The 21,813-nt window shown below is 41.1% G+C and overlaps 1 protein-coding gene and 1 non-coding gene across 2 annotated transcripts in view; both read right to left on the bottom strand.

Annotated features, from left to right (window-relative positions):
• Nucleotides 1-3,267: 3,267 nt before the first annotated feature.
• On the bottom strand, nt 3,268-3,341 carry TRNAT-AGU (transfer RNA threonine (anticodon AGU)). Its single transcript has one exon. It is a non-coding gene; the product is annotated as a tRNA-Thr (tRNA).
• A 2,063-nt stretch (nt 3,342-5,404) lies between these two features.
• WDR88 (WD repeat domain 88) overlaps nt 5,405-21,813 on the bottom strand; it is a 41,168-nt gene continuing 24,759 nt past the window's right edge. Inside the window, exons 7-11 of the mRNA XM_054588801.1 lie at nt 21,152-21,339; nt 19,292-19,374; nt 17,741-17,809; nt 7,470-7,562; nt 5,405-5,575 (exon numbers count right to left, since the gene is read on the bottom strand). Of these exons, the coding sequence (XP_054444776.1) occupies nt 5,405-5,575; nt 7,470-7,562; nt 17,741-17,809; nt 19,292-19,374; nt 21,152-21,339 (604 nt within the window). The remainder of the gene's footprint in view (nt 5,576-7,469; nt 7,563-17,740; nt 17,810-19,291; nt 19,375-21,151; nt 21,340-21,813) is intronic.

Below are 21,813 nucleotides of genomic sequence, written 5' to 3'. Positions count from 1 at the left end.
TATAAATAAATGAAAAGATAAAGACTCTAACAAAATCAAAAGGCAGATGACAGACTGAGAGATAATATCGATTACATTTATAAAAGGCAAGGGATTCTTATCTAATATAAGCCCCACCTACAAATCAGTAAGAAAAACAACACAGCTGAAGTACTGAGCAAAGGATATGAAAAGGTAACTCACAGAAGAAATACAAAGGTCCAATAAGCTCCTAGAAAGATCCCCAACTCCACTTTGAAAGTAAGGAAAATATGGATTAAAATAACAATGAGATGACATTTTACAAAAGTGTCCCTGATATTGGCAGGCTTCAGATCTGGCAAGGTATGACGGAATGTGTACTCCAGAAAAGCTCAAGGAGTGGGAAATCAGTGTGGCTTGTACATACTACATTCAGAAATCCTCTCTCAACTTTGTCTTTGAAAAGCTCACATGCACATAGGCCCTGGCCTAGCAGCTCAGTTGGTTAGAGCATCATCCCAATACACCAAGGTTGTGGGTTTTATCCCAGATCAGGGCACATACAAGAATCAACCAAAAAATGCACAAATAAGTCAAACGACACATCAGTGTTTCTCTCTCTCCCCCCCCCCTTTCCTCCCTCTGTCTAAAATCAATTAAAAACAGAAAAATTCCAGCACAAAAAAACCTACATGTGAGGTAAGTGCCATCCCAGCTTTGTCTATTGTGGTGACATTCAGAAAAAAAGAAAACCCATACCACCCCAATGTCCACCAGCAAGAGAGGGGTCTTCTGAGTCAGGTAACAGATGCACAGCCAAGCCAGGACCCCTGGGAAGTGGTAAAGGAGAATATAAAGAGACCAAGGGCACCATCTGGAAAGACTTTCAAAAATAACATGTTGATCATTTATGTTAAAAACACATGAAAATTATCCAAATAATGCAACATTGGCTTAACATCTGAAAATGAATTAATGTAATACACCATATCAGTAGAATAGAAAATAAAAAACATATAATTATCTTAACAAGCAAAAAACAACACAGTCAGCAAATTAGGAATCAAAGGGAATTTCTTCAACCTGATAAAAGGATTCTATTAAAAATCCACAGCTAACATCATATTTCATAAAGTATGTGGTACAAAAAACTGGATGCCCCTAAGATCAGAAAAAAAAACAAAAATGTGTGCTCTCACCACTTCTATTTAATATTGTACTGGAGGTTCTAGACAAAGCAATTAGGCATGAAAATAAAATAAGAGACATTCAGAATGGGAGAAAAAAAGAAGTAAAACTAGTCACAGAACACAGAATTTGTATACAGAAAATCCAAGGGAATAGAAGATCTCTAAGGAATTCACTAAAAACCTATTAGAATAAAAGAATTCAGTAAGGTTGCAGGATTTAAGATTAAAATACAAAATCAACTGTATTTCTATACATTTGCAATTAACAATCTGAAAATTCTATTAAGAAAGCAATTCCTTTTACAATAACATCAAACAGAAGAAAATACTGAAGGATAAATTAAACCAAAAATGTGCAAAACTTATACTCTGAAAACTAAAAATTTAAAAAAAAATTGAGTGAAATTAAACCTCTCCCCTTGGCCACCTAATAGCCGAATGCTCAAAAAGTCCATTTAGTTTTTTCTGTAAAATAAAAGACACAGTCATCATTTTCACCAATAATCTCACTGATTTGGATATTTTGAGTATGTCAGCTATCTCCCGCACGGTAGAAGCTGGTTGTTCTCGGTTAATGTCTCCATTTGATCGCTATTAATTTGAACTGGTCTACCGAACCATAGATTGTCCAGTGAGAAATCTCCAACACAAAACTTCTCACAAGCCACTTTTGACTCATTGGCTCAGTCACAGCACCTTCTCCATACACAGCACAAATCTTTTTTTTTTTTTTAAGTTTCAGTTGCATTTTTACCTTTCTTAAAATAATAAAGCATAATATGCGAAAAAATTGCATATTTTCTTCCATCTTCACTATTAAAATAGCTACACAAAAATTCACCAATTTTAGTAAGGTTTTTTAAATGTATGCTGATATGACAGCTGTCATAATACAATCTAACAAAATTGTTTCGAATGAAGTTAAAGACAGCTAAGAGCTACTTAGAGCCATTTTACAGGGGGGGAAAGAAAAAAACCAAACGAACTTTTTGGCCAACTCAGTACCTCAGGGTAGCAGTAAAGATGTGCCAGAAAAATACTTACAAATAAACTCATCTCTGATGTTTCTATCAGAACTGCAACAAGTTGTTCTTTGCAATGTCAATTAAAATAACCAACCTGTAAAGCGCAAGAAATTGACCCCAAAACAAAATTTAAAAAGCAGATAATAAACTCGGACCCATGGGTGAAACACAGAGAAGAGCTGATTCTGGGGCAGGTGAATTTGACTACTGGGAACACAGGCTGATGCCATAGCTGCAATTTCTACAGCTCGTTGAAACTGTCCTGTTGCAACTGACATGAACTTTGTTGAGTTTCACATGAAGATTCCTGGGTAACGTTTTTGTTTTGTTTTGTTTTGTTTAATTCCAGTGCCTCTTCGCGCCCCCAGAGACTTCGATGCAATTGTTCTGGGTCAGGCTCCCCGACGTTGTATTTTCACCCAGCCCGGACCTTAGGGCGTAGGCTCAGAGCTGACCCTCTAGAGAAGCTGGCCCCAAACTCACAGTACTGCTTGATCCGTTCTCTCCCAAGATCAGCCTGGTGGACACATAGGCCGTATTCAATCCTCCGCTCTCCCTGGCGCCCCTGACTTTGGGCCTCATTTGACCTCACTAAACCCCAGTCTTCCATCTGTGAAGCAGTGGCAGCGACTGCAGGGGTGAGAGAGGAGAAAGTCAGCAGACTTTTAAGAGGCTAAAGGCGTGGCGTGCAGCCTGCCGCTAACCGGAGAAATCGTCAGAGGATCCCCGTGTCCTCGCGCACCCACAGCAACCGCCGGGACTATCGGCTCCGCCCCCGCCCGCCCCGCCCCAGGCCGTGGTCGCGGAGGTGGGAGTGTTTCCATGGTTCCTCACACACCGCTGCAACCTGGAAGTCCCGCGACGCCTCTTGTGGGTGTCTGCTGTGCACAGCTGCCCGACTGGAGGATGTGCTACAGCTCCCGGAGACCCGAGAAGCTGAGTTCAAGGAGGGCTAAGGCCCATCCCGCTGGCATGGGGTCGGCCAAAATGATTCCTCAGAACCCAGTTCACACCACCAAATCGGGGTGAGAATGGTTGAGGGGCCGAGCAAAACTGGAAATTGGGAAAAAGTGAGCCGAGACGCTCGGTTGAGGCACCGCTGGGATTCGAACCCAGGATCTCCTGTTTACTAGACAGGCGCTTTAACCAACTAAGCCACGGCGCCGCCCGCACGGGTACCGCGAGAATCTATGTCTCATCAGTAGTTACTCCACCAGTCGCACGCATGCGCACAAGTTTTGTCGGCGCCCAGCGCATGCGTGAGATAGACTTTTGCCCAAATTAGTGGCTGAGGTGGAACCGGGGGGCACCGAGGTCCGAAGTTCGCGCAGTGCACGGTGTGCTGGACCGGGGCAGTGTTCTCTTTCGGATCTTTTTAGTGTCCTCGTTGGGCCGTGAGGCCGGGGTGGCTTCCTTCTTTGGAGAATATTAACTCAAGTTCCGGGCCTTTTGCCCTCCAGAGCTGGCACAGGAAACTCCACGAGGCTGTCCGGCGAGACCGAGTTCCCTCCCGCTCCGGGGATCCCCGCCCCTCTAACGCGGCCGGGCTGCGGGCTACAGCGGCGATGTGTCAGGGCGCACACCCCGAGGTGGTCCCACGGTGACCACGCATCGGACCCATCGCACTGGAGCCCTCCTTAGTAGGCCACCTCGGCCGCACTCTAACGATTGGTATCGAAGGCCCTGTTATCCTGGAGGCTCATCTGCCTGCCGGTCGAGACCAGACTCAGACCTTCAATTGTGTTTCTTCTCCGGCAGACCCTGAGAGGGGAAGGGTCCGGGGATACAGGCATCGAGAGCTTCACGGGACCGGGGCTGCTGGCCTTGGAGCACCAACACCATTCATGGGGAGGATTCTGTTGCCAGGCAAGTCCCTACCTACCCAGGCTTGTCATTTGCCCAGTCTGGGTCTCCTTATTCAGAAATATCAGCCACTTTGTCCCAACACTATCGAGGCCTTTGAGCATCAATAAAACCATACCCTGCTAATCTATTCACCCAGCATCTACTTGGGTGGGAGAGTCTCCTCCACAGAAATGTAGATTTTAGGGAAAAAAATTATATGCACAAGAAGATTCATTCTGTTATTATTTGTAATAGCAAACAAATGAGAGACAACCTAAGTGCCCATCAATGAGGGCAGTGTTGGTGCACGTAGCCCACCCGTCCTCCACAGCAAAAAGTAGTATACGTGTATGTGTCGGAAAATGGAGACCACAAGCAATAGGACTTTTCTTCGAAGGAGAGTTGAATGGCTGAGAGAGCACGAGTTAGAATTTTGACATGTTCATACATCATTCCATAAATGGATAACTGTTGACCAGCCAGCTGAGTCTGAGCAGTCACCAGGGTTGTGACTGAGAAGGGCATCACAAAGCACAGGACTTGACCCAAAGAATGACTATAAGGTTATGGTGCTCCTGAGCAGAATTATTGGATGCCAGTCAATTAACACTAAATAAAGCAGTACCACAATTAGGTTTTTAAAATGGACCAAGGGGCTTATGAATGATACTTGATGGAAATCATGTGAGCAATACCAAATGCAAAAGGAAGCCCTTTATGTTTGTCAACAGAAACCTTCACTTATGAAGTAATTGTGTTGTAGATATGCTGTGGGAGCAGGGAGAGGCATGCTGGAAATTGATAAGTCTGGGATGGACAGCATGAAACATTCTGTGATGAAAATGCCCGCCATATGCCTAACCAGACCGTCCTCTGCTATGGGCAGGTGGCCATCTGGAAGCATTAGGCAGAGAGGGATCCACACAGTATCCTCCACAGAGGGGGCCTCACACAACTTCCTCTTCATTCCACAAGCCCTTCCTCAGAGGCTGCTAGTGCCAGCCCCAGAGGGCTGCCTTACAGGGCAACTCCAGAGACTAGAATGGGAATCCAGATGTGTCTGGATGAATAAGACATAAGCTTATAAATAACAAAAATGCTTCTGGAATTCACATGCATATTAGTTTTCCAAAAGGCTCTAAGTTTATTCTGCCTAAAAACTAAAAACAAAGCATCCAATCCCATTCAATAAGTGTGCTGTGGAAAAAGAAAAAAAAATGCTGAGGAGGTGGCACGGTGGTGGGAGCCCAGTGAGGGCTTGGCTCCTGCCTTTGATAGGCCCAACCCAGCCAGGGAAGGGCCCCAGAGAAAGATCTCTGCAGAGCCCTGAAACCTACATGACAGGTGGCCTATACTCAAGACGCTCAAACGGCCAGGTGGCCATCAGTCATCCTTGCCCCGGCTGCTCTCGCCTGCTGAGGAGTCCTTTTCTGGTAATGATGGGGTCTCTGCTGACAAGTCTTTTGTATCCGTCCGGCAGAACACACATTTGGTGACTCCTTCGGAAAAGATGTCACTTTCATAAGTGAAGAAAGGCCTGTCACATTCTTCGCACTAACATGAAATATTTAAAAGCAGAAAGGAGGTGCTAGTTAGAAGGGATCAAGGCATGCAGTTAGAATTCTCCCACCTGATCCAACCACCTTGGGTTAGGTCAGGGTAAGAGTTTCTTCTCCTCTCTGGCATCTTTCCCCATACAAGGGTGGAAATTATAGGCCACTGAGAGAGAATGAACACAGGCTTCTTCCTCTCTTCTTCCCAAAAGTCATGCAGATTCTTCCAGCTCATGTCCCCTGCCACGAGGGTCCTGGGGGCAGGAGTGGCAAGTCATTTGGCAGTGGAGAGGACCGGGCACAGGGGTCTAACCCCAACCTCTGCTCTGTGCAGAGCAGAACTATGGGGCCAAGGGGATATCCTAATTGTTTGACATCCTGGGTACACCTCACTTTTACAAAACCATGAGAAGCAAATAATCAAAATTTCTGATAAAGCAGGAATTTTTACTAGATGATGAAGTTGCTAAGCATCCTCCTCCATCTCAGAGCCTGATTCTGGCCAAAGCACACAGAGAACAGTGAATGCCACACTCACTGCATCTGCTTCCCGCAAACAAGTGAGCGTCACCATGGGCTGGACTCTCAGGCCATAGGAAGAGGTCTCTTGGGAGTCCTCACCACAACTCAGTCCCCTAAGACAAGCCTGCAAGGTGGCATGTCCCTGCTCTGGCACCCCAATCCCCTGTACTTTGCCACCCTTGCCTATTTCAAGACACTAAGGCCTGCAGGAGAGATGGGGCAAACCCTACATGGAGCAGGCCCTCTGAGAAATCTGGCCTCTGAGAAAACCCAGCCTTTTTTTTTTTAAACTGTCTTCATTCTACAGTATAATTTCTCATGTCCCAGTGCCAGAATGACAGGGCTCAGAGGAGGCAGGTCCCACTGGCAAGTGGAGGACATAGGCAAGCACTGCTTTGCAGCCAGTCAGCTTCCGAGCCTGAGGGCCAACATGACCACAAAGGCCATAAGCACCAGCTGGCCACGAAGATGAAGTCCATGTGGGTCCCACCCCTCACTTCCCTGCCCTACAGTGCTGCTCCCAAATTAGTCATTCCCAGAAGCAATGGCTCCCAGCCAGACCTCCTAAGAGGAGACAAGCCTAGGTAGCTGTGAGATTCTAAAGGAAGGAAAACTCAAGGGCCCCGCATAAACTTCTCAGCCTCTTAAAGTGGCAGCCAGATGTCTGCTCTGTGGTCCTAGCAGGGACAGGCCTGTACTGCCCAGGGAGAACCTCTGTGACCAGCTGTGGCTGCATCTGGGAAAGCAGAAGATATGTCCACTCTACCACCATGATCTTTTGCTAGAGAAACAGGCACCTGAGCCCCTTCCATGGGAAATGGGGCACTGAGGACCTGGCCAGAGGGTCTGCTGCTGGAGTGTAGGAGGCTCACACAGTGTCCAGCTATGTGCCCCATGTTCCCTCAGACCTCATTTCCCAGTCCCCCTCACTCGCTCCACTCCTCAAATACATCAGGCTGACTCCTGCCTCAGGGTCTCCACACTGGCTGTTCCTCTGTTGGGAAGTTCTTCCCCTAAACATCTGCACATCTCACTCCCTCTCCTTCACCACTGCAAGTGATTGAACAAATGTTGCCTTCTCAATAAGACCTATCCTGTCTACCCTTTGAAGTAGAGCAAACCTCCAGCACTCTCATTCCCCTTCCCTATGTTATTTTTCTCCAAATTACTTATCATTATGTGACCCACTATTTTTCTCATATCTTTGTTTTTCTCCTCTTTTAAAATTTAAACTCCCTCAGGGCAAGGATTTCAATCTGTTTTTTCATCGTTTTACCCCCAGTTGCTCAATAAATGTTTGTTCAAAGAATAAATTAATTTGTAGTAGTAACTAATGAAAGTCTTCATTGGGCTTAATTTTACCCAATACCAACCTGTCTCACCTTTAAGCCCAGAGCCTTTTTGTACTCCATTACCAAAGGAATTTTGTCAATTTCTTCAATGTTCCATAGTCTCATGGTCCTATCCTAGAACAAGTTAAACAGCAAACCAGCAGTCACAAAGTGAGCTCTCTAAGCTCACTTTGGGAGCCAGGGAGCTGCATCGCATCAGGCTTCGTGTGGAGAACCTTGACCTGCAGAGGAGCAGAGTTAGAGTGACCAACTGTCTCAGTTTCTCCAGCACCTTTCCATCTTTTGTCCTGCAAGTACCATGGACCAGCAAACACCTTTCAAGGTGCATAAAGTCCCATTTTTCAGCAATGACCCCCAAAATAGGAGTTGAAAGCAAAATATTTATCACGCCAAATGGATATGCATAGATGATCCACCTTCCATAAGTCAATCACTGTTTTCCACAATTTGCAGTCACAATAATAGATTATCCATTACAGTACTGTGGTTCACTTCCAGTGATGCAACTTAACTATTCAACTGAACTGTATTGCAATTCTGAGTTTTAACAGTTTTGCCTTTGATTCTACCTACGGATTAACTGCTGTGCTTTGTTTCAAGATAATGCTGGTAGAATTTTTAACATTGTGAATATCATGATCATATTTTGTAAGAGTTAGTATAATGAAAATGAGAACATTTACAAGAACAATGCTAGCATGACAGCAAAACCAGGAATGGAGGCAATGCAACTGTGTTTAATGACAAATAAACAGACACAGAAACTAAACTGAGGGATAAATAACCAGAACAAAATCATCCTGCACAATATGCAGAAAATAATTAGGGATTAGGTTTGGTGGAGAAAGGGATGTGAAAAGCACATATGGTAAGTCTGGGGCAAGACATGCAAGTTCTAAATTATTCAGAAGTTTTTCATCTTCCACAAAGATACTAATGTGGAAAAAAAAAGAAATATAAGGCATCCAGATTGTAAAAGAAGTAAAACAATCTCTATTTGAAGATTACATGACCTAGTATATAGAAAATCCGAAGGAATCCACTAAAAAGCTCTTAGAGCTAATAGCTCAGTAGGATTGCTGGATATAAAATCAATACACAAAAATCAATTGTATGTTTATATACTTGCAATGAACAATATGAATCTGAAAATGCAATTAAATAAACAATTCCATTTAGCACCGAGAAGAACAAAATGCTTAGGAATAGATACAACAAAAGATGAGCAAAACTCACAGATCAAAATCTAAAAAATATTGTTGAAACTAAAGAAGATATAAATGAATTAAAAGATATCTCATGTTCAATGAGTTAGAAAATTTAATATTGATAAGATAACAATACCTCACAGAATGATTTACAGATTGAACATAATCCCTACGAAAATCCCAGCTGACTCCTTTGCAGAAATTCACTAACTGATCCTAAAATCCATATGGAAATTCAAGGGACCTAGAATAGCCAAAGTAATTTGAACAAGAACACTTTAGAGGTTTCAAACTTCCGTATGTCAAAACTTACTACAAGCTACAGTTATCAAGACATGCTGGTTCAGGTACAAGGATAGAAGCATAGGTCCATGGAATAGAATTGAGAGTCCAGAAATAAATCCTCACATTTATGGTCATTTTTTTTTTTTTACCAAGACCTAAAACTATAAAGCTAGAAGAACTAGGAAATTTGGAAGTAAACATAGGGGTAAATCTTCATAACACTGCACTAGGCAGTGGTTTCTTAGATCTGTCACCAAAACACAAGCAACAAAATACAAAATAGATAGTCTAGATAAACTAGACTTCACCAAAATTTAAAACTTTTGTGCCTCAAAGAACATGCGTCAGGAAAGTGAAGATATGTAAGTGGCCAATAAACACATGAAAAGATGTTCAACATTATTGGCCATCAGGGAAAAGCAAATCAAAACTACAAAATACCACTTCATAGCTGTTAGGATTACTACAATCAAAAAGAATAAAATTAGTGAAAATGTGGAGAAATTGTAACCTTCCTATGCTGCTGGTGAGAAAGTAAGTGTTGTGTATTTTGAAAAACATTCTGGCAGTTCTCAGAGTAAATAAATACAGTTACCATGTGACCTGGCATCTACTCCTGGGTATATGCCCAAAAGAATAAAAAACAGATGTTCAAACAACGAGTTTGAATTTGTTTATGAATCTTCATAGCAGTAGTATTCATAATAGCCAAAATGGTGGAAATAATCCCATTTCTATCAACTGATGAATAGATAACTAGAATCTGATATATACAATGAAATATTATTGAGCAGCAAAAAGAAATGAAATATTAATACATGTTACAACATGAATAAACTTTGAAAAACATATACTAAGTGAAATAAGCCAGTCACAAAAACTGTATACAGTATGATTACATTTATATGTAATGTCCAGAACAAGCAAATTTATAGAAACAAAAGTAAATTAGTTGTCCTAGGTGATACAACAAGACAAGAAAAGAAAGCATATAAGATTGGAAAAGAAGACATAAAACTGTCTTTGTTCAAAGATGGCATGATGGTCTATGCAGAAAATCTGAAAGAGTCAGTTAAAAAAGACTCGGGTTTAAAAGTCAAATGGTTTCTCTTGGTAAGGATATTTGTTTACAAGTGCCAGAAAATAATAACTTTTGAAACCTCCATTGACAGATTCCCTTTTGCCTAAAGAAGGGAAATGAAAATGAACCAAAGGGTATTTCCAGAATAAATGTTTAAGAAGGTCGTCTCTCAGTCTTTGTGTATATTTTCAATATCTTAGAATTTTAATATAAAAGACAAAAATGTCTTTCCCATTACAGCCTACTTTAAGGAATTGCTATTGTTCCCTTTTGTCGGAGTTAAAAATCAAGTGTTGGGAATTAAATTATAATTTGAGGGAAAAAAATTACCCAATGAGAATAAATGTAGAAGGCTCAACGACTCTTACTCAGTGGGATGTGTAATGTAATGGGGACCCTTTTAAATTGTTATATGCCAACACAAATGTCATACGTGGTAAAAAAAAAAAACTCTTGGGTTTAATAAATGATCATAGTGGGGTTGCAGGATACAAAGTTAATATACAAAAATTAATGATTTTCCTATATATCAGCAATAAACAAGTAGACTTTCAAATTGAAAACACAATTAAATTTACATTAGCACCCCCAAAAATGAACTACTTAGGTATAAATCTAACAAAATATATACAAGATCTATATAAGGAAAACTCTAATGAATAAAATCAAAGAACTACATAAATGGAAAGATTTATGGATAGAAAAACTAAACCTTCTCAAGATATCAGTTCTTCCCAGTTTGATCTATAGATTACGTGTAATCCCAGTCAAAGTTCCAACAAGTTATTTTGTGGATATTGACAAACTGATTTTAAAGTTTATACAGAGAAACAAAATATCCAGAATAGCCAACATGATACTAAAGGAGAGGAACAAAGTTAGGGGACTGATATTACCTAACTTCAAGACTTACTATAAAACTACAGTAATCAAGACAGTGCGATATTGGCAAGACAATAGGCAGATCAGTGTAGCAGAAGAGAGAGACCAGAAATAGATTCACTTCAATATAGCCAGCTGATCTTTGACAAAGGAACAAAGAATATACAATGGAGAAATTACAGTCTTTTCAACAAATGATACCACAGCAATAAGACATCCACATGCAAAAGTAAAAAAGACCCTGGCTTGTGTGGCTAAGTGGATTGGGTGCCAGCCTGCAAACCAAAAGGTCACAGGTTTGATTCCTAGTCAGAACCCAAGTCTGGGTTGTGGGCCAGGTCCCCAGGAGGGGGTGCGTGAGAGGCAACCTCACATTAATGTTTCTCTTCCTTTCTTTCTCCCTCCCTTCCCCTCTCTTTAAAAATGAATAAGTAAAATCTTTTGAAAAAATTAAATATTTTTTAAAAAGTTAAAAAGAAACTGAATCTAGATACAGACCTTATACCCACAAAAATTAACTCTAAATGTATCACAGAGCTAAATGTAAAATACAAAACTAGAAAACTCCTAGAATTAACATGGGAAAAAATCTAGAAAACCTTGGATTTTGTGATGACTTTTTAGATACAACACCAAAGGCACAATACGTGAACGCTAAACTTCATTCAAACTAAATTGTTCTGCTCTGTGAAAGACACAAGAGAATAGAAAGAGAAGCCACGGGCTGGAGATAATATTTGTAAAGAGGCATCTGATAAAAGGACTGTTATCCAAAATAAACAAAGAACTCTAAAACTCAACAATAAGAAAACAAACAACCCAGTTTTTTTTAAAAAAAGCCAAAGATCTTGAGACCTCAACAAAGAAAACATATAAATGGCCAATAAGTATGTGAAAATATGTTCCACATCATACATCATCAGTGATTTGCAAATGAAGACAAGACACCACTACATATCTATTAGAATGTCAAAACCCAGAACTCTGACAACACCTAGTGCTGGTGAGTATGTGGAGCCACAGGAGCTCTCATTCATTTCTGGTGGGAATGCAAAATGGTAACAGCCAATTTGGAAGACAGTTTGGCAGCTTCTTACAAAACCAAATATACTCTCACCGTATAATTCCTTGATCACACTTCTTGGTATTTACCCAAAGGAATTGAAAACTTATATCCACACAAAAACCTGCACATGGATGTTGCTAGAAGCTTTATTCATGATTACCAAAACTTGGAAGCAACCAAGATGTCCTTCAGCAGTGGAATATTATTCAGTGCTAAGAAGAAATGAGCTGTGAAGACATGAAAAGACATGGAGGACACTTAAATGCATACTGCTAAGTGAAACAAGCCCATCTGAAAAGGCTGCATACTGTATGCAGCCAACTATAAGACATTGTGGAAAAGCAAAACTACAGAGACAGTAAAATGATCAGGGGTGGCCAGGGGTTCAAGTAAGCAGCAGAGGGATGAACAGATAGAGCACAGAGAGTTTTTAGGGCAGTGAAACTATCCTATGTTATGTTGTAATGGTGGATACATGACATGCATTTGGCAAAACCCATATAACATGAAGAATGAAACAAATTATGGACTTCAATTAATAATGTATCAATATTGGTTCATCAATTATACCAAATATACCACACTTAATGCAAGATATTAATAATAGTGAAAAGTGTCAGGAGGAGGGCATACATGAGGACTCTCTTTACTGTTTGCTCAATTTTTCTGTAAATCTAAAGCTTCTTTAAAAAAGTAAAATCTATTTTTAAAAAGAAAAACAGCAGAGCTCCTTAGAAAAGAGATCTAGTGATTTCTGAATTGATTTAGACATACTATCAAATGAACATCTGTTATCAAATCAGTCTTACAAAACTGAGTGTTCAGCAGAACAATGCCCTTCCCCCAGGGAAGTCCACATCCCAGTCCGCAGAACCTGTGAACATGTTAGGTTACATGACAAAGGGGAATCAAGGCTGCAAATTAACTAAGTATGCTAATTAGCTATTGGGGAGGTTATTCTGAATTATCCAGGTGAGTCCAACATAATCACAATGATCCTTAAAAGCAGAACATTCAGTCAGAGGAATATGTGACTATGGAAGAGAGAGGCAATGTTGCTGGCTTTAAAGATGGAGGGAGCCACATGCCAAGACATGTGGGTGGTTTCTAGAAGGTGGAAAGGGCAAGAAGATGGATTATCCCCTAGAACCTTCAGAAGGGAATACAGTCTTGTTGACACTTTGATTTCAATCCAGTGAGACCTTGCCACATTTCTATTTTACAGAACTGTAAGATATTAAATTTACGTTGTTTGAGTGGTAGTCTCTGGTGATTTATTATAGCAGCAATAAAATCCAATACACTATGTTACATTTCCTGATTCAGCAGCTGCAGCTAAATGTCCTGTGGGAGTACAAAAGGGGAAAGTTTGGTTACATACAAGTATGTGCTGGCCCCTCGCAGTGTAGAGCTGTCAGGTTTTACCAGTAATAATACTTTCTATAGCATATCAAGTGATTTGTCCAATCATAGCAACAAAAAAAAAGTGGTTTATCCAATTATGGCAACAATAACAACAAAAAAATGTTCCTCCTAGCTTTTAGATACTTTGATTTGAAAGTTGGAGTTTCTACACTGGCTGGTGTGGCTCAGTGGATTGAGTGCTGGCCTGTGAACCAAAAGGTTGCCCATTCAATTCCTGGTCAGGGCACATGCCTGGGTGGGGGGCCAGGTGTCCAGTTGAGGGCGTACAAAAGGCAACTGATCGAAATGTCTCTCGCACATTAATGCTTCTCTCCCACTCTTCCCCTCTCTGTAAGAATAAATAAATAAAATCTTTAAAAAAAAATAAGAGTTGGAGTTTCAAATCACCTTCTTGATTTCTGTGAAATTTTAATGAAACTGCAGAGAACATAAAACAAAAGCATACTGACACCTAAATACAAACTAGACATTTACGTATTCAACAAACAACGCAAATGTAAACTTTGGCAAATTCTATTCAGTCTATTAACTTCTTACCAAAATAAATGAAAGATCTTACCTGTTAAATGCCCTGCATAATATGCATACAACAACACTCCTAAAAAGGAATGTAATTTGTTTAACTGTGATGTTGGGTCTTTGATAATAAAAGTTTTTAATCTGTGAACAAAAAAGGACTCTGTAATAAATCTGACAAGCTCAAGTGACCAAAAGTAGCTTCACAGGGTACTCTGATCACAAATTCCTAACTGGGCAGGTCATGGTGGGTAGTCATCAATCCTCAGGCCTAAAACTTTCTTAGTTAACGTTTATCTTTGCCTTAAGCAAGCCCTCCTATTTAACATAGTACTGAAAGTTCTAGTCAGAGCAATCAGACAAGAAAAAGAAATAAAAAAAATCCAAAGTGGAAGGACAGAAATAAAGTTGTCTTTGTTTACAGATGACATAGTCTTATATTTAGGAAATCCTAAAGACACCACACACGCACATACACACTGTTAGAAGTAATCAACAAAGTCAGTAAAGTTGTAAGATACAAAATCAACATACAGAAATCAGTTGTGGTCTTACTAGCAGTGGCAAACTCCCAGTGATGACATGCCTCTCACTAAGGATCTCTTTCATCCTTCTCCAGAAGAGAAAAGGAAACACTATAAGTGCCTGGTGCAGATCTGAGATTCCTACTTCACGGTTGTGAAATGCTACAAGATCGCCACTGTCTTAGCCATGCATAAATGGCAGTTTTGTGTGTTGCCTGCTCCACTGTCTTCTGTCAGCCAACGGGAGGAAGAGCAAGGGTCACAGAGGATGCTTCCTCAGAAGGAGGGAGCACTGAAAGCACCCTGAGTCAAGATGAGTGGCATCCATCCCAATAAATACATTTTGGATTTTTTAAAATCATTTGTGGTTTTATACACTAATAATGGAAAAGGGATAAAGAAAACAATCCCATTCACAATAGCATCAAAACAATATAATACTTAGGGATAATTTTAACCAGGGAAGGGCAAGATCTATATATTGAAAACTATGAGATTTTGATAAAAGAAGTTCAAAAGGCACAAACAAATAAAAGATATTCTGTGCTCCTAGATCAAAAGAATTAACTGATAGAGATTTAATACAATCTCTATCAAAATTTCAATGGCATTTTTTATAAAAGCAGAAAAAACAATTCTAAAATTTTTGTGGAATGACAAAAGACCCCAAATAGCCAAAACAATCCTAAGAAAGAAGAACAAAGCTGGAGACACCACATTTCCTGTTTTCAAACTATACCACAAATGTATAGTGAGGTACTGGCATAAAAATAGAGAACCCAGAAATAAACCATCACACATCTAGTCAACTAATATTTGACAAGTGAGCCAAGAATATTTAACGGAGAAAAGTTAGTTGATTCATTCTTAAAATGGTGTTGGGAAAACTGGATCACCTCACACAAAAAAATAAAATGGGACCCCTATCTCACACCACTCACAAAAATTAACTCAAAAAGCTTAAGACCCAATAGTGTAAAATTGCTAGAAGAAAACATAGGGGAAAAGCTCATGGATATTGGTCTTGGCAACGATTCTTCAGATACAGCACCAAAAGCACAAGAAACAAAAGTGAAAATGAGTAAGTGGGACTAAGTCAAACTCAAAATATTCTGCATAGCAAAATACACAAAATGATAAGGAGGCCTATGGAATGGAAGAAAATATTCGCAAATCATGTATCTGATAAGGGGTTAATATCCAAAATATATAAAGAACTCATACAACTCAATAACAAAAAATTCCAATTAAAAAATGGGCAGAGGAACTGAATAGACATTTCTCCAAAGAAGACATACAAATGGCCAATTGGTACATGAAAAAGGTGCTCAGTATTACTAATAATCAGGGAAATGCAAATCAAAACCACAATGAGATATCATCACCTCATACCTGTTAGAATGGCTATCACCAAAATCACAAGAGGTAAGTGTTGGTGAGGATGTGGGGAACCCTTGTGTACTACTGGTGGAAGTGTAAACTGATACAGTGACTATGGAAAACAGTGTGGAGAGTCCACAAAAGAATAGAACTACCGTATGACCCAGCAATCCTCTTCTGGGTATATATCAAAGGAAATGAAAACAAGACCCCAAAGTGATATCTGCACTCCCACGTTCATTGCATTATTCAAGATATAGTCAAGATAGGGAAACAACTTAAGCGCTTGTCAATGGACAAATGGATAAAGAAGATGTGGCATGTATATACAATGGAATATTATTCAGCCATGAGAAAGAAGGAAATGCTGCCATTTGCAGCAACATGAACAGACCTTGAAGACATAATGCTAAGTGAAATAAGTCAGACTGAGAGAGACAAACACTGAGTGATCGCACTTAGACTGCAGTAGAAACAGAGAGAAGAATAGCATTTACCAAGGGTTGGGGATGGAAGAAATGAGGAGATGTTGGTCAAAGGGTACCACCTTCCAGTTATAAAATGAGTAATTTTGGGTGATCTAATGTATAGTGTTTTGATTATAGTTAATAATATTATATTACATAATTGAAACTTGATAAGAGTATAGATTATAAATTTTCTCACCACGAAAAAGAAATCGGAATTCTGTGACAGGATCGAGGTATGAACTAATGTTTTGGAGGCAATCACTGGCCAGTATATTAGTATGTCAAATCAACAGGTTGTACACTTTAAACTTATACAATGTTATATGTCAGTTATGTCTCAATAAAGCTGTAATAAATAAATATATAAGTAAATGCAAGTAATAGCTAATTAATCCTATTGTATTTATATTCTTTTTTTAATAAAGTTTAGCATTTATGTATCTTAAGAATGTACCATAATACAGCCTAAAAAATTTTAAATATACAATAAAGACTATTTTAAAATCTAAATAAATAGCTATATCAGAGAATAGAAAGAAATATTATAAAACATTTACATATTTTTCTTAAATATACTTATTTAATTAGTTCTACTATTAAATTACTAATAATTGCTGCTGTTAAATAGTCCTATTGTTGTTTTGTTTAAATAATAGCATTTATGTAACAAAAAAGTAAAAAAATACAGAATACAACATAATTTCAAATGAACTCTCATTTTTCTTATTTTGTTTTTTATTTTTACTTCTTTCTTTTCCAGCTTTACTGAAATATAATTGAGATAATCATTTTCACATTTTTATATTAAAATAAGACCATCTAGGCATAGAATTTTTATTATGTATTATATACTATGGTTTTTCTGTCAGGTGTGGCAGTGTCGCAGGTTGGCTCCCTAACAAGTTGGTCATGGAATGCAGAGTCTTGCCCATGGCCTCATAGACCTAGAAACTCCCAGCCTAGAGAATGACATGGCTCCAATAAAGGCTCCAAAAGCCATCTCTCTGGTGCTCACAGCTGGAGGACAGCCCTCGGGATGTCCTGGGCTAGCCGCTATGTGCTGTTGGAATGGGAATCCCAGGATGTAGTGAGGTAGGGAGGGAAGATCCATCTGTGACCTCAGGATGGTCTCTGATGCTTGTCTACAAGCAGATGTCTTTCCCTCCAAGGCCCCTTGTTGGCTTTACCACTCACCAGTCTGGCCAGGCCCTTGCTCCAGCAAAACTCAAATGTCTGTGGTTCAGAGACAGAAATACCTGGCAAACCCCCACATGAGCAGACAGAGGGACCTGCCTTCCACGTACAGGCAACTCCCTGGATGGGGATGACCTGGTCAGCTGTGGCTCTCAGACTGAGCCTGCTCAAGAATTTTACTTGACAATAGCCCTTCTGTTATTACCAGTTCTCACAAAGGCAAAAGAGATTTTAAGTCACTCAAAGGTTGGCCGCTTTTACCTTTGAAGCAGACAAGATCCATTTCTTGTTGTTGCTAATGGCAACATCCATCACCCAGTCTTTATGACCCTGAAGCAAAATAGAGTTTTAATAAGGACCTAGAGGAAAAGCTTTTGTAAGAAAAACAAAAACAACGGAAAAGTGAAGAACCCGATGTTGGTTACGTTTCAGAGTAACTAATTGTGCCTCTCTGGTTACACCAAGGACATTTAGGTGGAATACAGTGTAAAGCCTTGTGATACACGCATATGTCATGGCATTGTGTGTGGTTTTTAAACAGCAGGATGGGAAAAGAATTATTGTATTCCCAGCTGGTACCAGAGTACCTCTTGCAGGTTTTTGCTTGCTTTCTTTGTTCTAGGAAATTCTACTCGGAGGTCCAGTTGGTGAGGGGGCTTTTGGCTTCAAGTGACTGCAAACCTAATTCACCATTCCTTAAGAAAATGGGGGAGTGTTCTCCTCAGATACAAAGGAGCTCAGAGGAGAGAGATAGCATTGTTGGTCAGACACTTAATACAGAATCCTTAGAGTTCTTCGGCCTTTCCCTCATGGAAAGCGGTGGACAGTGAGGCAACATGGCTCAGCAGGAGGACAGGAAACCAGAAAGAAGGTTAAACTCCTGAACAAAAGGACAGAAATTTGAGGGTGGAAGAATAGAGAGATGGGAGAGAGGAGAAGAAAAGTGAGTAAAACAAACTAATAGAGGGACAAAGGGACGTAATGTAAAGCACAAGGAGGTTGAACATTCTGTATCAAGCTGTTTATTTGCTATGTTTGCCTCTCCAAACTCTCAAAGAAGAGAGCTCAGACAGACAAGCCCTGGGAGCCTGCATGTTGCGGTGAGCAAGGGGAATTGTCTACACTTGGGTCACAGGGGAGAGAGAGACCAAGGCTCATGGATGCAAGCACTCCCAGCCAATGGCAGCCATGAAGTCATAGGACCAGGGAGTACACAGAAATCCTGAGGTGAAGGCACCTGGGACAGAGGCACTGAAGGAGCCAGTGCTGGGACTGCCTCACCATTGGATTCTGGCTGCTTTGGCTAACCCACCCCTTTATTATAGAGCTACTTTGAGTGGAGGCTTCTCTAAAGTGCAGCCAAAAGCACTGAATAGACACCCTCCATTTTGGAGCCCCACAGCTTTTGGTATACGCCCCATTGCAGCATTCAGCCTTCCACACAGTAATTTCTGCTGTTCCTAGACACTTCCCCATCTCTGAGATTTTGCATTTGCTGTTCTATCTGCCTGGGATGCCCACCCTCAAGATGCTCACTCATCCAGTCCTTCCTTGTCATCTATTCCTTGGCTCAAAGGCCACCTTCTCCATGAGGCCCTCCCTTCCCTCCCTTCCACTGTTGATTAGACCCACAGTCCCTGTTGTAGTTCTTCCATTTCACTCATCATTGTTGATGATTTGTTTGTCCTTCCCCACAAATGTGTCAGCTCCATGTGCACCATCGAGGTCTGCCATCTCCCCAGCATCCAGCACCCAGCATGGAATGACTAAGGGACAAAGCTCAGATGATCTATCTTGTGCTGGCATTGGTACCTTCAAGGAGAGCTTCCGGTAGCCTTCTCCTACATCCCAAATAGCCACAGTCTTGTCGAAACCTCCAGATACGAGAAAAGATGCTGCAACACAAAATGAAAGAGTCCCGAGGGGTCATCTTCCCCAGCCAACTGCCTCCTCCACTGGTGAAGTCAAAGCAGACTGAGGCTGCATTAGCAAGGTGCCTCATGGCTCACTCTGAGGACACTCTAACCCCTTCCTGATGGTTCACCCACCCCCAGATACAGTCAATTCTCATTATTAATGGTAGTTCTATTCTGTCATGTCATCACAAACACTGAATTAGCAAATACTGAACCATTGCTCCTAAGAAAAAGACAGGGTTAGGTTCCTGTGAGCTTCTGGTCATAGCATTTCCTCAACCAATCAATATATAACTTTGTTTTATGTCTGTTTTTCTTTAAAGACACCTTATTTGACATATATTTCTTATTCATTTACTATTGAATTCACGGCCATCAGCACTATAACTCATGCCTAAATGAAGTTTCTTTAACATGTGTTTTCCCCATAATGCACATCACAGCCTTCTTGCACTTAGGAACACTGGACAGTGCTTCAACATTATGCTAGGGTACCATTTTAAACAGCTAAATCACCAACTAAAAGCTCAAACTGAAAAACATCGTACTAAATAGACCACAGAAAGTATACTTTATGATAAGAGAGATGAAAGAAGAAGGCAGCAAGGCACCTTGTTCAAGTTGAGCTGGAAATGTATGCACAGGCTAACCCAAACTTTTTGCTGCACTTCACATAAGTGCCCTGAGAATTGACTTCAGGGTTGTAAATAAATATTAGTCAGTAGGCAAATCTAGAAATATGGCCACAAATAGCAACAACTGACTATGTGCCGTTCTGAACCCAATAAAGCCAAGGACAGAAACTGGTGGGGTGCCTCATAGTGGGGTTGGACTTACACAGAGGGTGCTTCTGAAGAAGGAAAGTTATTCAGAAAAATCCTGGCATTTCTCAGGTCAGACCCTGAGTGTGTGTGTGTGTGTGTGTGTGTGCGCGCGCGCGCGCGCGCACTTGCTGGGTGCTCCTCCCAATATACACACACACACTCCATGGGGATGGAGGAGTGTACCCTTTGGCTCCTGGGTATCAGGAACCGTCACTTCCCCCACTGGGGTTGCAGCCATGGCAGCTCCCTGTCATTGCCTCTGCTCGCATCCTTGCCCTTTCATCTGGAATTAGTTTCCCAATTTCCCTCACCTCTTATCAGACTCTCTGGTTCAGAGTGGACTGACCCTAAGGTATAACTCTGGGGTGGGCAAGTTACTCAGACCTGGCCAATCAGTACTATTCATGACCTGCCAAAGTGATTGATTCGGAGATGATCATGTGACTCAAGCTGAGTCAATGGGAGTCTTCTATGGGACTTGTGCTGGCACCATCAGAAGGAGCTTCCTTCTCCAGGATTGCCAGCAGCCAGAATCGTTGGCCTGAACAACCTGATGCCATTCTGCCTACTTGGGGAGAAATACCAACACAAGAAAGAAGCAAATCTGAGAGGAAGAGTAGAAGAGTTGGCTTCCCAAGAGCACTGTCTGTGTGTCTGGACCCAGCCACACCTGAAGTGAGACCTGCTCCTGGACTTTCCCATCACAGGAGTTAATGAAGTCACGTTGAGCTGAGTTTTTGTCACTTACAAACTTGTGCCTATGAATCTCCCTCCCGGCTTCTTTGTTCCTGTGGAAAATAAATCCACCCTCATTGCCAGTGATACTGAAAATCATCTCTAGGTGCTAAGGAAAGTTCATGCAAATGAAACATGAGGAGCTCTGCCCAAGCACTCCTATGGGTACAGAATCTTCCTCTGTGTTCATTACTCACTGTCTCTGGCAAAGTGGCAGGAACTCACAGATCCTTCGTGGCCCTGCATCAGAGTCACACAGGCTCCACGGTTCCGAAACTCCCCAGTATGGACATTCCATATTTTTAAAGTTTTATCCCAAGAGCTTGTACACAGGAAATGGCCACTGAAGGTAAAACAGCAGTTTGAGATTGCGTTGTTGTGTGCCCTGAAACAGATGGAAGGGTGCACATGCTAGCTCCGTGCTCCTGGAAAATCTGCGGGCACACCTAAAGGCGGGGGCGCGGGGGCAGGTGTGAAGGGAGAGGGCACTGGAACTCCTTCAGTCGCTGCCAACTATGATCCAGACAGTAATTGCTCTAACGTAGTCACACCATTCCAGGATTTCTCAGTCATGGCAATATTGATATTTGTACTGAGTAACTCTTTGTGGTAGGAGCTCTTTTGTATATTGTAATATATTTGGCAGCATCCCTGGGCTCTACCCACTAGATGCCAGGTGCCTTTACACCTAGTTGTGACAACCAAAAATGTCTGTAGACATTGCCAAATGTCCACCGGGGTACAAAATTGCCCCAATTGAGAACCGCTGCACTATTCAGAGCTGCTTGAGGAAAAAGAACAGCTGGGAAAGCTGTCAGTGGTGGTGAAAGGACTAACAGCCCTTCGGGTTGGGCGCTGG

This window comes from Pteronotus mesoamericanus, unplaced genomic scaffold (assembly GCF_021234165.1).
Source record: "Pteronotus mesoamericanus isolate MK-2021 breed Mesoamerican mustached bat unplaced genomic scaffold, CSHL_Meso_final scaffold_165, whole genome shotgun sequence".
Classification (NCBI taxonomy): domain Eukaryota; kingdom Metazoa; phylum Chordata; class Mammalia; order Chiroptera; family Mormoopidae; genus Pteronotus; species Pteronotus mesoamericanus.
The sequence above is the reverse complement of the archived record's forward strand: the minus strand, read 5'-3'. Positions and strand labels throughout refer to the sequence as shown.